Source organism: Hydra vulgaris, chromosome 11 (assembly GCF_038396675.1).
Source record: "Hydra vulgaris chromosome 11, alternate assembly HydraT2T_AEP".
Classification (NCBI taxonomy): Eukaryota; Metazoa; Cnidaria; class Hydrozoa; order Anthoathecata; family Hydridae; genus Hydra; species Hydra vulgaris.
This window is the reverse complement of record NC_088930.1, coordinates 363,211-382,500: the sequence shown is the minus strand read 5'-3', so window position 1 is coordinate 382,500 and position 19,290 is coordinate 363,211. Positions and strand designations below refer to the sequence as shown.

General features: G+C 26.6%; 1 protein-coding gene across 1 annotated transcript in view; it reads left to right on the top strand.

Moving 5' to 3' along the window:
• The window catches only part of LOC100206114 (endoplasmic reticulum junction formation protein lunapark-A), a 61,218-nt gene that overhangs the window by 26,553 nt on the left and 15,375 nt on the right, over positions 1-19,290 (top strand). The window contains exons 6-11 of the mRNA XM_065809746.1: positions 309-349; positions 6,848-6,931; positions 13,585-13,630; positions 13,772-13,897; positions 16,222-16,325; positions 17,094-17,202. Of these exons, the coding sequence (XP_065665818.1) occupies positions 309-349; positions 6,848-6,931; positions 13,585-13,630; positions 13,772-13,897; positions 16,222-16,325; positions 17,094-17,202 (510 nt within the window). The remainder of the gene's footprint in view (positions 1-308; positions 350-6,847; positions 6,932-13,584; positions 13,631-13,771; positions 13,898-16,221; positions 16,326-17,093; positions 17,203-19,290) is intronic.

Below are 19,290 nucleotides of genomic sequence, written 5' to 3'. Positions count from 1 at the left end.
GTGAGCATTTTCACCATAACACTCTGATTAAGAGTTAAAAACCTTTAGGATTAAGTATGCATGGATTCTTTATTCTTTTTTTTTTTTTTTTAATTTCAAAGATTGTAATATATTCATTTCATTGAAAAATAATTCTAAGATTTGGATAAGAATGAGAGTATCTAGTTTTTGATATATTAAAATTGTTTATAAAATAGTTGATATGTTAAAACAGTTTTTTTTGTTTGTTTGTTTAATGTTATGTTTCTAACAAGAACTTTTGGTAGCTTGAAAAGTTTTTTAATAGTTTTTCTAATTTATATATTTAGCTAGAACGCTGGATAACTTGAAAAAAAAAAAGAAAAGAATAGTAAGATGTTTTAAAATAGATTATTATTTTGTGGCTTAATATTTTATTTCAAAGTGCTATAACATTTATTTTAATTAATTTTTTCTTTTGTTTTATATTTTTTTATATTTAGTTTACATATTTTCGATATACAGGGGTGCGCAGGTTATCACAAAAAAAAAAAAACTTTAATATGTTAAAAACCATTTGTTATACATCACTAATAATTTGATAATTTGCATCATACAACATGGTGTTCATATCTGGGGTAAAAGTGGGCCACATGTCCGATGGTCACAAGTGAGAAATATTCTCTTAGAGAAAGGCCACGGTTTTCTTGATACTATGAGCAGGTGCAGAATCTTGCATGGAGGCCCACGGATCATTACCACACTTATTCTTGGCCCAAACCTCTAGCTAAGCTAGATTTGATCAATTTAGATTTTGTTGCACTTTCAACAATCAACAGAAGTTCTTCAGTTCTTGCAAATCTTCTTGGGCCTGTCTGCTTTAGTTTATTATTTCCACACCTTTCAAGATTTTCGATAATCCAGTAAACATTTGAATTATGAGGCTGTCCTTCCACTGCTTTGCAAATTTTGCTTTTCTTTACACCTGCCTTCTAGAGTAAAAAAACAATAGATTGCACATAGATTGTATCTCTGTTTGTGCTTTTGGTGTGCATTGTCAAGCACAAATAAGGAGCACTAATTTATGATTTTAAGTTAGTTAGCAGGACTGAAGTAACTACATTTCTTGGGGTGCCTTGCTCTATCTTTGATTCAGTTAAGTTCTCGGCTTTTATGGCTTTAGTTCTCTTTAACTTAAATCATGACCAGAGTACCCAAAAATATTTAACTTAAAAACCATCACCCAGGCCTTCCCAGGAGACATGTTAGTTTCCTGGGAAATAACACATAATTTTTTTATTTTAGACAACTTGGTCATGGTCGTTTGCCTATGAGGTAGATTTTTTTCATGTATAAGCATACATGAAAAAGAAACATGAGTGTATATAAACATATACGCATGCATTACATAGATGTATTTATATAAGGACAATATATACTTGTTACATTAAAATTATAAAAAAATATTTTGCAAACAATTAGAAATTTATATTTTCATTTTCCACTTTCCAAAAATCCAAAATTCCAAAAATCAAATCAAATATCAAAAAATCATTCTTTTTAATGTCGACTTAAAGGTTTTTTTTTTTTTTGCTTTGCCTTATCCAATTTCCTTGCTGAAAATAACAACCACCCAAAAAAAAAACAATACACAGATTATTTTAATTATTTTTTCTTATTTTTTTCTACTTAGTTTTATTTTAATTTCCTATTTGCTGATTTTGCTTTCTTTGTTTTTGAAATTTATTTTTTTCTCTAAGTATTGAATTGCTTAATATAAAAAAACTTGCAAACAGCCGTGACCAAGTTGTCTAAAACAAAAAACTTATGCGTGGACATACAAGACAAAAAATGTAGATGTTAATAACAGAAGGCTTGAATAGATGAATTGGTGCCTATGTGTATCCCCAAGGCAAGCATATGACTATTGAATTCTTTGTGAATCAAAGGATAGTACCCATTGACACTGAGATCTGAAGAAAAAATAGTCAAATTTGAATTAGTCAAAGAGCAAGCTAGTCTGGTAAATTTTGTGAGAGGTTAGATTTAACTGATTGAATATTGCTTTGCAGTCCACGAATGTTTTTAAAAGATATATTAAAAATATTAGGTGGGGAGACTAGTCTTTTATGTTTAATATTTAGGATTACTTTTTGTATGATTTAGATATGAAGAGAACTTGACTTAACGAAACATCATCTCTAGCCTTTACTCAATCAAGAGTATTAAGACAGGGGAATTTTAACTAGATGCAATTAACATCTGCCCAAAATGAGTATTTTTATCAAGACTCAATCTCTAGCTTTTATTCAACCAAGAGCTCCAAGGCAGGGGATTTTTCAATTGAAGTTTGTTTCTCCAAGTATTTGCCTAATTAAAAAAAAGACCCTACAGGGCAGCAGGACATGGAACAGGTAGTACTGGGTTTCATGGTACCAGTAGCAGGTTGGTTGTGATGCTCTTGAACCTGACTCGACATGGAGCAGTTAAAAGTTACTTCTTGTTAGCAGCACTTTGGAACATTGTGGAATTATTTTGGAACGCATTAGGAAAAACATTACATCTAACAGAATACTAGAGATATAGGGGAGCGTAAGTTTTTTAGTTGGAATAACTAGTTGGTTACTGAGTATAAACTGCATCAAAGATTTCAAACAGAACCCAAACATACATAAAGTAAATTACAGGTGAGTGAACACCACGCCAGAGATTCATACTGAACACAAACATACAATTAGCAACTTACGGGTGAGTAAACATTGCACCGGAGGTTTAGATGCATACATACATATATAATAAATTACAGGGAAGCTAACACAGGTTCCAAGACAACTCCAACTATATAAAAGGCAAAAAATATATATATACATATATACTTACATACATACATATATATATATATATATATATATATATATATATATATATATATATATATATATATATATATATATATATATATATATATATATATATATATATATATATATAAATTAGTAAAAACACTTATCTAATTTTTGATTTCTTCTACACTGTGTTTCACCATCAGTAGGTTCATCAGGAAGATTCTTCCTGATGAACCTACTGATGGTGAAACACAGTGTAGAATGTTTTCCACTCTGTTTGTAGAATACACTAACATAATTTATTTATATATATATATAGAACCCTTAGATGTTGTCCGAAAGTTTTTTCAGGGTCAGGGTTAGGGTTAGGGTTAGGGTTAGGGTGCAAGAATGAATGAAATGAATGAACAAAAATGCAAGACCGGAATTTTTTTTTTTAATAATGATAGACTGCCTGCCCCAACCAAACCCTCAGTCGATGTAGCAGCACTCCCTTGCGGGTCAGGCTATTTGTCAGTCGATGTAGCAGCACTCCCTTGCGAGTCAGGCTATTTGTCAGTCGATGTAGCAGCACTCCCTTGCGAGTCAGGCTATTTGTCAGTCGATGTAGCAGCACTCCATTGCGAGTCAGGCTATAAGATAGTCGATGTAGCAACACTCCGCGCATGATTTACAGTAAAAAAAATAAAAATAAAAACATTTTATTAAAAAAAATAAAAATAAAAACATTTTATTAAAAAAAATAAAAATAAAAACATTGTTTATATTGTTAAAAACATTCAGAATGTTTTAAAAACATTCAGAATGTTTAAAACATTCTGGTCAATTAAATTTGCGTTTTTGTGGTTTTTTTATATAACAATTAATTTGTAATTAAATTAATGGTTTTGACTTTCGTCCAACACGAAAATGTTGGACGAAAGTCAAAAGTAATTAAAAGTGACGTATGTGTTGGCGTAAGAATCACTTTTTTCCTTCCGCTCTTCCCAAAGCCAACAAACATATATACATATACATATATATATATGTATATATATGTACACATATACATACATATATACATTACCATATGCTAAAAAAATATTAGATAGTATTGATGACAGAAAGCACACTTCTTCCAGGCTTTGCTTAGCAAGTGAATCCTACAAGGCAGCAGGGCATGTAACAGGTTGCACTGGATTACATGTTACCAGTAGCAGGGTGATCATGATGACCTAATGTTTTTAGGTTTTTAGACAGGTCAGGTGCATGGTCATCAGGGTAATGTTTATCATGCACCTGCAAGGCTTAGGTAATTAGTTCTAAGTAGCTATCCATTAATTACGTCAACAATTTACAGGAAATTTTTACCTTCCCCTCCCTCTTGTAAACAACTTGTCAAACTTATATAGACCTTTTTCCTCCTCCTAAAAAACTACATCAACACTCAATAACCTTAAACCCCCTCCTCCTCCCCATTTTTCTTTCTTAATTCCGTTTTTTTATCGATATATTAGTTTTTTTATTTTTTTCCCTTTACCTTGATTTATTTTTTTAAGTTTATTTTTTAAGATAAATAGTAATAAATTATAATTTATTTTTCTCAATTAATTATTTCACTAATATTATTATTATTATTTTTAATTTATTTTTTATAATTTTTCTTAATTTTTCTTGTTTTGCTTTATATATTAAATGAATCAAGTGCAATAATAGAGTTAAATATTTATCATAATTTATGTACAGTGCAGAGTCACAAATCGTGAATGTGCCAATCCTTACCACTTTTACTTTCAACCTAATCTAATATCACAGTGAAAACTAACTATTTATAATATATAACAAAAAATGCATTTAAAAAATAGTATAAAGCAGGCGGAAAACAGAAGAGCCAAAAGTTACAATTTACAATATTTTTCATTTTATAAAGAGCAACCAACATCTTTATTTCAATATTATATTAATATTTGTGCATGGAGCTAAAGAATTGCATCTTAACATCTTAAAAAAGGCTTACAAGCTGCAGGTTGATGTCAACTTGTCTTGACCTCCCCATCTTTTCCCTTTTCAACAATTGTCTAAAAATTTTAGCCCTCCCTTGCCCTATTTTCTTAACATAATTAATGGGTAACCCCTAATAAGCTGAAATAGGTAATGACTTGACTTGACAAGGCTTGGGTAATTAGTCCTTATAAGCTGTCCTAAATGCTCTAATTAAAACGCCACACATTGCATTTAGATGAACAAATAGTTGTTCTTGCATTAGCAGACAAAGATCTGTCTAATATAGCAAAGGTAAAAATGATAAAAAATTTGCTCATTTATGTTAAGCCATTAATCAGACAGTGTTTGCCCACAAAAGTAAATTCCAAAAGTGTTATTTGGTTTTTATTCCAAAAATTCTAAAATTTTATTAAATTTTGATTAATCAGTTTTTTAAAAAATATTTTTGGCTTTTATTGTTGTTTTTTGATACAGATTTGGTATTTTTTTGTGTGACGCCCAAAAATAGTTTGATTTTGATTTTTAATAAAATTTTTTCATCATTTAATCTATTCATTCATATTGTTGAAAGAAAAACTATATACTAGACTTAATAATGTTGTGTATTTAATAAACATAATTTAAGTATGATCTAAATATAATAATTTACTGCCACTATAGCAAAATTAAATTTTTATGAAGTTTTTGAGGCGGTATTTACTGCTGCAAAAGATTTATCTATTAACAACAAAAGTTAAAAACTATGGAATCTAAAAACGTGGGATGGTTTATACTTTATAAAGAGGTGACGGGATAACATCCTGCCCCATCTCGCCACACTTCGAACACTGTATATACTTATATATATTTATATATATATATATAATATATATATATATATATATATATATATATATTTTTATATACATTTGTATATATATATATATATTTATATATATATATATATATATATATTTTTTTTATATATAAATATATATATTATATATATATATATTTATATATATATATATAAATATATATATATATATATATAAATATTATATATATATATATATATATATATATATATATATATATATAAATATATATATATATATATATTTATATATATACATATATATTTATATATATATATATATATATATATATATATATATATATATATATATATATATATATATATATATATATATATATATATATATATATATATATATATATACACACACACATATTTATAAAAATTGTAAGATGTATCAATGTTACCCCACTTTACCTTACATGTTAGTTGTAAAAATAATGGGTTATCAATAAATAAAGTTTTTTATTTTTTTGATTAGTTTTTTTGTATGACCTTTTATCAGTGTTATTAGGCTTATTCATAACCATGACAAGATTATGTTGTTTACAAAAATGTAATCCTTTGATTTGTCATCAATTTCGCATATCTCACTAATAAATTCTCACTTACCCTTTGATTTGTTAATTTCTTATGCTGCTATATAGATTCAATATTTATAGAAATAAAATATTATTAATGATAGAAATATCTCACTAATAAACTCTCACTAACCCTTATAAAACAATAGTTTAACAAAAATATATAATCCAATGGTTTGATAAAAATATATAATCCAATGGTTTAGTGGAATATGGTTAGAGCAAGTTTAGTTTACAAGAGTGCCAAAGAGTGGTAAAATTTTTTAAAATGAAAATGGTTTATTACAAATAGACTTAGCTGTACATAAAATGTCACTTAAGTTTCTGTCATCATGAATAAGGAAAAAAAAAGGGGAAGTGTGTGAGGTTGTCTTCATTACATATATTTATAGAGAGTTAAGGTTTGGCGGGCAGTTTTATATACAAATGACATTTTTTACAAAAATTTTTCTTTACTTTTTCTGAAAATAAGTTACCATTTCAAGTAAAAAAAGGTTTGCAGAATATAATAATATTCCACTGACTTACTTTGCTTGCTTTTTACTATTGTATTGTTTTTTCTTGTTTTTTTTTTTTATTCCTTGACCATTGTATTAAAATTTGTGAAACTTTTTGTGTAGCTAGAAAATGTAATGGAAACAGAAACATACAAAGTTGCCAAAGATATTTTGCAAAGATTTGATCCTAAAAGGAAACTTGTAGAGGTAATTTAAAAAATCTGTTTATGTTTTTTTTTCTATTTTAAGTATTAAATGGATTCTGACTACTGTTTAATAAATCATTTTTTCTTTTCCATGAAATCTTTAAAACCATTTAAAAAAAATTATCCTCATAATACAACTTAAAGTTAAGCCATTGCATATCAAATCACCTAGTGGTCTCAGGATACCACCTTAAATTTGCTTCAAGTTTTGATCACCCACAGTTTTTATGAAAAAAAAATACAATCCTGAAAATTTCAACTTGGTTGGCTAAACCCTTCAAAAGTTATAATCAAATCAATATTGCCCAAAATTGTAAAAATTTGATATGACAATTTTTTTGATTTTTGACAGACCATAACTATGTAAATAAAGTAGTTGATTTTCTGATAGTTTTTCACCCAAATATTTTTGCATTTCTTTTTAACTAATTTTAGACAGTTTTCAAGTTATTGTACCCCATAGTTGCTAAAAATTATAAAAATTTTGGAAACTTCGAGATGTGGAAAGTAAAAACTAAAAAACTGGATACAAGTACGACAAACCTAGTACCATCAGCATTGGATATAGACTCAAAAAATATAGTATTAGAAAAAGAACAATATAGTATTGAAAAATATGCATGAACTATAATGATTTAAACAAACCTTTTGGGGAAAAAAAAAAGTAAAAATGAGTTTGAAGGAAGAAAATGTTCAGTTCTTCAGTTTAATTCTAATTAACTACTGATAGTTAATTAAAAAAAATTTCAGTTTAAGAATATCTTATTAAGAAAACCCTAAAGTTGGAAAATTAAAAAAAGGATACTTGCTAAACCTGACACTAAAAAAGGTAACCTTTGAAAGATTTCCTTTTTAAAAAGAAAGTCATTGAAGTTTATGAATCTGAAGAGTTCACAAGACAATGTCCAGGAATAAAAGACTGTTTCTGTGCATATAAAATCTTTTAAAATCATATTCTTGTTATACAATATTTATATTTGTTGAATTTGATTATGAAGGCTGCGTATAAACTTTTTGTTTTAAATATATTTTGATATAATTATATATTTACAATATTTCGCTGACCTATAGCGGTCAGCATCATCAGGTTTATACGCAGTCTTCTGTGTGTATAAATTATGTAAAAATTCATAAGCAAAAATGCTTAATATTAATCTGTTTAAAGGAACTTCATCTTGAGTTTTAAACACAAAGTTGGATTCAGTGTTGCATCATAGTTGACAGTTAAAAGTCACTAAGTTTTTCGATGTTCTTATTATCAAAATGTTAAGTTGATATGCGCTGCTTTACTTAAGAGCCTTTCAGTATATTATAAAGACTTGATGAAATTATGTGTTTGTTATATAGGTTCTCTTGTTATATAGTACCTCTTCCACTACTTAGGTTCTTAGGAGAACCTAAGTAGTGGAAGAGGAACTATAATAGAAGATGCAATAGCAAGTCTACGAGCAGTAGTTACAAATCAGATTCTTGCACCACACAAACTGCTTACATGGATGTTAGAAGATGTTAGGATACTTTATTAAGTGATTATATTAATAACTTATTTTAATCTCCAAAAACAATATATGAAGATATAAGCACAGTCCCAAGCATGACAGTTTTGTACCTGGTAGAGAGAATTTTTTATTTATTTTTTCACAATATAGTATAATCTTATTTTTACGGTCTCATTTTAAACTAAAAAAGCATTGCACTTAAAAGGCTAAAATTATGTCATAAGATAGAGTATAGGTCTTTGATTTTTTTTGGTGGATGTCTATATATGGAACTTCCACAGTAAAATGGTTCATAATTTGTTTTATTTGTTTGCACTATTCTCTAGGCCTGCAGAGTGAATGCAACTTATCATATTTTTCAAAAAAAGTGATATTTTAAGCTGCTGCAAGTGTTTAACTAACTTTTAGGAAAGTATTAAAAAAGTAGGAATGAAGAATCAATAGAAAGGGTAGGTAGGAAAAGCTACTCAAATTTAGAAAAGTTTGTCATTAGTATGGAAGCAGAAAATAAAGTTATGAAAAGAGTATATACAAAATTGTAACCATGGAGATGGCATTATGGAAAACTGTAAAATCCAATAGTATGTTACATAAAGTATAGTATTTTAATCCAAAATACATTATATTAAAAACAATTAAAAAGTTAAAATGCTTGGTAAGGTTATATTGTATGTAAAATAGGTGGTTGAGTTGTATTTAATGTAGAATGGGTGCTTCCTAAATATTCTATGTAGTTAATATGGTTAATAAACTAATAATTTTGTGTTTTTATGATTAAATATTATTAAAACGATATATATACAGGATATACACTTTCAGTTATAAAAACTGTTATCCACATGTGTCCTGTTTAAGAAATAAAACTTAGAACATAAATTAAGATAATCTGATAATAACAAAAAGTATAAATATGTATTAAAATTAGTAAAGTGTACGTTATTGCTGCTTTAAAATATTTTAGTTTTTTTTAATAATGATAGTTCTGCTATATTTATAATATCCGAAGGTACCTTGTTAAAACGTTTTGCTCCTGCAAAGTAAAAAGAATTTTTCATTTCGAGTTTTATTTAGAGAAGTATTCCTTGTCTAATACATTTCTTATGTTTAATGGTTTCGAAGTGGTTAGTAAAATTTTCATAAAATCTCCATAAAATAATAATAAATAAAGAAAAAATGAATCATTTTATATCTCCATAAAATAGATATCAATACTCAAAAAAATGATTTTTTAGAATTACTTTTTTTTTTTCCATTTTTAATTATTGCTAGCATTGCATATTTTGGCAACAACAATCTAATTACTATTTTAAAAGTCAACTTCCAGCTCCTTTGCAATTAGTTGAGTATTGTCTTTTGAATCATCATCTTTATTGTCTCACATCATCAGTAGCATAAATTATGCAATCAGTTAAATTAATCTTTTTATAAAAAGGTGTTGCCAACTTCTCCACTCTTTTTTGTTTATTCCACCTGAAAATTATATTTAAAGCTTAAGGAAATTGCATAATATTTATCCTAAGTCCCAAGAAAAGAATAATTTTCCAACTAAATATTACAACTCAACCACCTAATACACATAGAATACATCCTAACCAAGCATTTTAACTTTTTAAAACAAAATACTGTTTTTAATGTAATGTATTAATAATAATTATCCTAAATCCCCAGAAAAGCAAAATTTGTACATTGGGTATTTGAATATATACAAGTTAACCTAATAAAATAATACCAGGTAATGAGAAGAATTTTAGTTTGAGACATTCATTCTCTCAACATAAGAAAGTCTTGCCCTGTTTACTACAAGAAAGTCTTGTCCTGATTTGGCTACAGTAGTGTGACTAAGCATAACCAATTTGTGTATAAAGCTTTAGAGTGTTAATATATCTCTCAAGTTGTTATTTTTTATAAATTGCAGGGGCAGTATAACTTTTGCAAGTTAAATTATTGAGCTTAACAATATAAACTGAAGATTGGAATGTCACATTTTTAAAGTTCAAATTTTCAACTTTACCCCTTTGGAAGTATCTCCACATGTAATCAAAAAAACTGAGAATAATAGCTGCTTATGTAGGGAATCAATACATTTCAAGGTATTGATCCCTAACATAAGCATATATATATATGTAATAATATAATATACATAGTTGTAATCATATCTTTCAAGGAAGAATTGTTTTGCTTTTCAAACTTTGTAGAGGGCTTCTATGTAGAGGTTTCCATTATAAAATACTTACATCTTACCTAGCATATAGATTTTTAAAAATAAAAGTTAGTTTTTAGTTTTAGTTAGAACAAAGTCTTTATACACAGCTCTGAAATTTGTTTTTTTTTCTAATTTAACCATTTTCGTGAAAGAAAAACATTTCTTTCTTTTCAAATTACTCTTTTTAGTCTTCTTAGAATTTATATGTCAAAGTTTAACAAAATCACCCAAAATCTCTCATCAAGAAGCTCAACAGCCATTGTTTTGCTGTACATCACAGATTTGATGTTTCATGATATTTCACAGATTTAATGTTTCATGATGTTTCACAGATTTGATGTTTCATGATGTTTCACAGATTTGATGTTTCAGGTAGGCTTTAAACATCTTCCATTGCATCATTAAAATGGCATTAGCTAGATTTTGATTTTCTTCATTGTTAAACTGATTTACACCATAAGCTACATCTTGCGCTATTTATATTGCTCCATAAGCTACATTGTCTAGCAAACCTTGCAAAAGTACAAAATTTCAAAAAATATTTTTTCCTAAGTCATTTGACAAGTTTATCTTATACTTTTTTTAGTTTGGAAAGTTCTGCAATTTATGTATTTTTTATTGATATTTTTTGCAATCTATTTCTTACACTATTTATTTTGTTTTTACTTTAGTTTACTTGTTATGATTATTAACTGCAAGCGAAAGGACTTGTCCTAAAAAATTACTTTCCTCGAAACAAGTCTTTACTGAAACAAGTTCAGTTACAGCATCTTTGTTCTCACTGAGCAACACTTGAGAAAATTGTGGCTGTGATTAGCCAGTTACAATTGCATTCTCAAGCTTCATTTTAAATTTCTCAAATTCCTTTTTTAACTTTTTAAAGTACTTCACATAAAGAGCTAGCTGTTTGTTTTTTTGATAGTTTTATCAGAAATGATTGTTAAATCCGGAACATAACTGTTATCAGCAGAAGTGCCAGACTTTACTTGTGGAACTGGTTCTAATATATCTATATATTGATTTTAATTTTAATTTTTTAGGTTGCTGAAGCAAAATACCACTTCAACAAAGGTTTTTGAATTTTTTTGTTATAAGCAACAAAGTATAAAGAAATAGATCAAGTTTTGTGAGCTTTTTAACCAATTTGTAAAATATTTTTAAGGCTGGGGCATTTTTATTATACATTTATAACCCAACGAAAAATAATGGTATGTGCAAAATGAATTGGAGCATAAAAGATAAGTTTTTAATCAGGGTTTTTTCAATCAGGGCTTTCAATCAAGGTTTTTTCATTTCACTGGTTTGTTGATGGTAACTTTGAAACAGTAATGTTATATTTTTTATCTATGGAATTAGAATCTTGTTTCTTTTAATAAAAATGCAAAAGACAGTTTAGTATTATACCTTTTAGTGCTTGGAATTAAATTGTAGTCATTAGGTCAGTAAAAAATTTCCTTGTTTCAATGCTTTTTACTGCCACAAGAGATCTAATACATATTTCTCATATGTTATTTTTTGTCAGTGCTTTTATGCACTCAAATAGTCATTAACACAAATATCATACCAAGTTGGTAGTCATAATTAAAATGTATTTCTCCCTTGCGGTGACTTTTAATATTACACTTCTGCTAGTGCATCACTTAAAAATGGTTTCATATACCTTTATAATGCAACTATATCAGGCAATTTAAAATCAGAATTTTTAACAAATGTTTCTTAAACAGTCCATTGAAATAGATTTATAAACTGATTTTATGAATACAAAAGGTCATCTTCCAGCAATCAATTGTTGATACTTTAAACAATCAATTATCAATACTTAAAAAAATCAATCAGCGATACTTTAAACAATCAATCGCCAATACTTTAAACAATCAGTCGTCAAACTTTAAACAATCAATCCTCGATACTTTAAACAATCAATTATCGATACTTTAAACAATCAATTAGCAATACTTTAAAAAATAAATTGTCAATACTTTGAACAATAAATTGTTAATACTTTAAACAATCAACCATTATTACTTTAAACAATCAATCCTTAATACTTTAAACAATCAATTGTCAATATTTACAAATAGTGTAATAAGCATAAAAATAAAATTAAAACCATGTTTTTTATGTATTTAAATTTTCTCAAATAAAATAGTTTTAAATTAAATAGCTCTTTTAAGAGTAACTAAAGTATTGTACGCTCGCCACCACAAAAATTGTTTGTAAAATAATTATAATTTCCCGCTGTTTTATCAAAATATGATTTGTTTATCAAATAATACATTAAAGTAGATATATCCTATAAATGTCTTTTAATACTAAATGCTAATTCAGAACTTTGGATAAAACTAAACAAAATGTAAACTTTAACATAAGTAAAAAGACCAGAGATTGTGGCACTGGTCTGGGAAAAATAAGGAAAAAACTGAAAAAAATTTTTTTTCCGTCTATATTATGTTTTTTTTCTCAATATTTTGTTTTAAAAAGGACTGAGGGGGGAAGTTTTAAAACACAGGCTTTAATCCTTATAATTTTGTAAGGTCTAAAATCTCTCCTCTTATCTCCTTATGAAGGGGTAGAATTTAATAGCATTAATGTCCACATAAAAAACTGGAAATTGTTGTTTGTCTTTTTTTTTTTTACTTCTAGCTTAGCATAACTCTAGTTAGCATTGTACAACTCTAGTTAGCATTTTTATGCTAACTAGAGTTGTACAATGCTAACTAGAGTTAAATGAAGAAAAATGTTGTTATTTTATTTTTTTATTTTTTTTTTATTAGCATTCAAAGAGCTTAATAAAAATTTTCTATTTTTAATTATTAATTTTAATTTTTAATTATTTTTAATAATTTTAAATTAAGTTAAAAAAAAAATAAAAGTAAATGTTTATGTTAAAACAAATTTAATTGAATATTTTTAAATTTATATACTTTTAATTGTAATTTATTTTTTTTACAGCAAGATTTTTCTATTACAGAAAATAAAACTCCATCTAAGGATTCAGGTATGTTTAAAGATTTAAAAAAAAAACTTTCTTTTTTTCAAAATGATTGTAAAACATTTTTATACATTTATTATTTTTATTAAAAGTTTTTAATTGAACTCATTTTTAATTTTAATAATTTATCTAAATTGAAACATTTAGATAATAAAATGCTAACAACAACTATAACAACCAATCAAGTTACACCAGTATTAAGAAACAAACCTCCCCAAGTCACGTCTAATAATATTGTTAATTCAAGAAATGGTCCACAATTAGTTTCACCAGGTAATAATTAAAAATAATGTGAATTTTAAGAAATGATCTCAAAAAGTTTCACTAGGTAATAATTTAAAAATGATGTGTATTTTAAGAAAAGGTTAAATAATTAGTTTCATCAGGTAATATATGCAATTAGTTTTACCAGGTAATATATGCAATTTAAAAATCTAAAACTTGCTCTAGTAATGACTTATAGTTAAAATTTACAGTTGATAAATTTACCATGGTTACAAATACTTCTTAGAAGATAAGCCAAATAGGCTATATAAAAAATGTTTGTATTAAAATAACAATGTTCAGTCTTGAAATACTTACTTATCTCATATATATGCAGTAGCATTTTTTTCCTACATTTTTTTGCTCAAAAAAAAAAAAATTAACATTAGGTAGAATTAAATACTTGTAAAAACCTAAAGCAAATTAAAATAAAGTTGCATATAAAAATTATGCTATTTACCCATCTCAAGAAAAAGCAACAAAAAAGAAACTATTACACAACTTTACTAATTAAATGTTAATTAAATTCTAAACCAACTAAACTTAATTTATAATAATAAATGTTACTTGAAGCTAAAAGTTTACATCTGATTCTTTGTTGAATACAGTTGAACTTAATAATGATTTTTTCAATGATAAATATGAAAGATTACAGAAGAATTTAATAATTATTTTGTGTCTGTAGGACCAAATCATGCCAAAATAATTCCTAATGCAATGCTAACAGTTTTAACAAATCTATGTTTCCCTCTAAAATTTTACATAAATTCTTTTGAGTTTTCTTTAGAAGAGTTTGAAAATGTCTTCAAGATGTTAAAATCTAACAAAGCAGTTGCCCCTGATGGTATGGCAACAAAGCAGTTGCCCCTGATGGTATGGCAACAAAGATAAAAGATTTTTTTGTGTTTTAAAAGATTTCTCTAAGATTTTTTTAACATAGTTTTTCAACATCAATAAAACTTTTTTACAAATGTTACTGCTATCTTTTGCTCTAAGAGAAAGTCAAGCCAATAATAAAATGTAGTGCCATTGAGAACATTAGTAACTATTGTCCAATATGACTATTTTCTGCGTTCTCTAAAATTTGAGAGAAAATTTTGTTGATCGAAGTTTGTTATCATTTTACTATTAAATATTTATTATTCAGCTATCAATATGACTTTCAAAAAAACAATTCTATTAAATATGCAATTCTTCAATTTAGTAGAAAAATTTCTGACTGGTTTGAAAATTTTCAATTTATTTATAGTTTAACAAGAGCTATGAATACTATTTATTATAAAATTTCTTTAAAAAATTCAGAGTTGTATAGAATTACTGAAAATACATTAATTTGGCTAAAAGTTTTTTATATTTGAGCACCATTAAAATTACTTTAAACCTTACGCATGTTTATCATAACAGTTTTGTAAATGCCTCAAACATGTGTTGTATGTACATATGTTAGTGTTGGTCTATGTTTTTGTTTATGTATTGGTTTTGGCCAAGTTACATTAAAAGCTTTTGTTTTGTTTTCTCAATAAATTGTATATTCATTTATAAATCTTTTATTATTTACTATCAATAAGCCAACTGTGAAATGGATCATTTTGGGTAATGGTATCAAGGATTGTCTAATAGATTGAGTAAGTTAAAGGGATTTTAATAATCATTAAGTAAAGGGGTTTTATTAACAGAATAATTTAATTAATTGCTGACCTTAAATTACTTTTGGTTAGGTAAAAAAATTGTAACAAAAGTTTTGCATTAACAATTACATCAAAAAAATTGCCAACATCAGACACTTTTAGGTTGCCAGTTAAATCGTTATAGCCAAATGTTGGCCTTTTTTCCAAACTGAATAATATACATATTGACCCCAAGCAAGTACCTTATATATGCTATATATAAGGTACTTGCTTACCTTATATATAGCATATATAAGGTAAGCAAGCACTTGTATAAATTTTTATGTTAAGTTAATTGTGTAAAAACTACTCAATTTACCAATAAGTTATTGGAGATGTTTTTCTGAAAGGTAAAAGGTGAAGTGACCAGGGAAAGGTGAAGTGACCAGTTCTTAGTTAAATAGCCAAAACGAAAAAAAATTCAAAATAAAAAAAGTAAGAGAAAACTTTATATTTGATTTAATGTTTTGCTTATTTAAGGTTAAACAATCAACTCCTGAAAATACTAAAAAGAAATCTTTTTAAATGCATTATAATTATAAAATGTCATCTAAAGTATTAAAAATATATTTATCAAAACTTTTTAAAGTACTACAAAGAGGATTTTTTTTTTGTGTTATAAATAGCATTAAACATTAAAACTATTAAATGATTTTCTAATTTTAGGACAACAAGGACCAACTCCAAATAAATTTTTAGGACAACAGGGACCATCGCCATATAAAATAGCTGCTCCCATTCTGCCTCAAAATAGATCAGCATTTGATAAGGTATGGTTTTGGTCTAAATGTATTTAATTAAAAAAAATTTTATTTTTGTTATTTATATACACTGCATAAAAAACAAGCTGAGAAAGAAACACAGTATATTGTTAATTAAACAATTCTACTAATTCTTGTTTCCATTTTAGTCATTTTTATGTCATACTGACAATAGTAACTTGAAAACTTATAATTTCAATTATTAAAGGATGTATGTTAACTGAGAAACACTGGATTTTATTTTTTCGATAGTAAAAAATATTCTTCACTTCTACTACTGTTGACACTTAATTAATTATTTTAATAATTAAACTAATTATTTAAATGAATGCCTCATTTTTTAAAATGAAAACAAAAAATTAAGTAAAAAAAGAATAAGTCTTTTTTATCAGCATTCTTTTTCAATATATAAAAAAAGACAAAAAAAGAAAACAAATTTATGTGTGATTATTGTAATGTTGTAGAAACTCGAGATCTTTATGTGCAACAATAAACTGGTTTTATGACTTAAAATTTGGACAACACCTTTGCAGAGAATCCAAACTCATTTGCATCCAATGCCTTGTTAAAACATAATAAAAACATCCAATATCTTTTCACAAAACAAAATTAGCATCCATGATCTTGTCACTAAAAAAGCAATTTGGCATCCAATATCTTATTACGAAAAAACACCCTGTTATCCAATATATTGTCACAAAAAACAACATGACATCCATTATCTTGTCATAAAAAATAAAACTCGACATTTGTCACAGTTTAATTTTTTATTTTCAGATTGCAGAGTATTTTGTAGGTGATGGACCTAGCAACAGATATGCTTTAATTTGTAAACAATGTTTTTCTCACAATGGAATGGCACTTGCAGAGGAGTTTGAGTTTATTTGTAAGTTATGTCTTTGTTATCATATATGATTCTATGCGAAAACAATTTTTTTTATAAAGAATTAAGGTTCAATCAATCATTTAAGGAAAAATGTTTTCACAATTAGAAAAATAAAATCAATGAAGAAAAAAATTCAAATAGATATAGTTTCGTCGTGTATAAAACATTCATCAAAAAAACGAATTAATGAGTTCAGGGTTGTTAAAACAGAAAAGTTACAAGTTTTTATTAATATGCAATAATCATTAGATAAAAGTTTTAACAATGATAAATTTAATATATACTCTAATATATTTTAAGAAGTATTAATAATATAAAATTAGTATAAAGAAAAGTATAAATGTAGAATTAATAATATAAAATTATTAATAAATTATTATTTTTAAATATTGAGTTATTGATAAAGAGTAAGTTTAATGGAATGTTTTTAAAGTGATAAAAACAGGCAGTATTAAAAAATTAAAGGATAAAAAAAAAATTTGCCTTAACTTCTTTTTGCTTTCAAATTTTCCGCTTTAATGACCCGCTAGCAATTAAAGTAGCATATCATAAACAAGAAAACTATTTTGAACGCTTTTTCAAAATTTAAATGTTTTTACGAAATTTTAGTATATGCGTTTTCCAAATAACATTCTTATTACTTGTCAAACCTTGCTTTTAAATCTCTGATTTTTTTCAACTGGTCAACCATGACTGGCAAGAATTTATTTTGGGAGGTCAAAAAAGCTATTTTGGTCATTTCAGGTGGTATATATTAGAGGTGTTCCGGCAAATTACTGGAAGATGATGGGTACCCTGCAATTTATGTATATTTGCCGGATAATTTGAAGTTACCAAGTACACTGCAGGGTTTTCCAGGTAATCAACACCTCTTTCTCTTTTTGTGTTTCTGGGTTGCCAAGCACCTTTAATATATATATAAATATATACAACCCTCGGAATTAAGAAAAATGAGGTCGGCAATAATTTGTCGACCTCAATCTTTTTGAGGTCGGCATCAGGTCGGCAAAAATTATTTGATACAAAGGTCTAACCATAAAACATTAAAACGAGGTCGGCAATTTTTTGCTGATCTCGCATACTTTCAGGTCGGCAGTTAGGTCGGCATTGCAGAATGCCGACCCTAATTCCAAGGGTTGTATATATACAACTTGTTTCTCCGCGCGGCGGCCTTGTTTGTCAAGGTTCGTGTTTCAGAGTTATAGAGTTGAGAGAGGGTTATAACCACAAGTAGCCTCCTCATTTGTAGTGGCCTTCTTGGCCTTAAGGAGGTGAAATAAAAAAAAAAAAATATATATATATATATTAGGGTGGGTCAAAAAGTATAAAGTTTTAGCTGCACAAATCAAACATACTAAAAAAGTTGCTCCTCCATTTCCTGAATAAGATAGTATTAAAATTTTTGAATAAGAAATATTTTTAGTGGTCCCAACTGACCCTTGAATATTTAATGGGCCCCTAATATTATCTTACAAAAATTGTTTCAAAAGTATTTTTTAAATTTTTCTTAAATTTTTATTTAAGAAAAATTTATAAAAAAAACCTTGAAAAACTTACCTTTTTTTAAAATTGTTAAAAAACAATCATTTTTATGCAATAAAATCTAAAATAGTTATATTTATAAAAAATAAAAACCATTTTTGAAAATTTCATAAAATTTCGCTTTTTTTAAGTACCAGGTTGACATACTTTTGAAACAATTTTTGTAAGATAATATTAGGGGCCCATTAAATATTCAAGGGTCAGTTGGGACCACTAAAAATATTTCTTATTCAAAAATTCTTATACTATCTTATTCAGGAAATGGAGGAGCACCTTTTTTAGTATGTTTGATTTGGGCAGCTAAAACTTTATACTTTTTGACCCACCCTAATACATATATATATATATATATATATATATATATATATATATATATATATATATATATATATATATATATATATATATATATATATATATATATATATGAGTGTTTATTTCTGACTTTCTGAAAAAATCTTTTGAAATAGGCAACTTCAGTTTCTGCAAACCCTTTTACCATACCATTTATATAAATTTTTTTAGAAATTTTTCTTCTGAGGATAT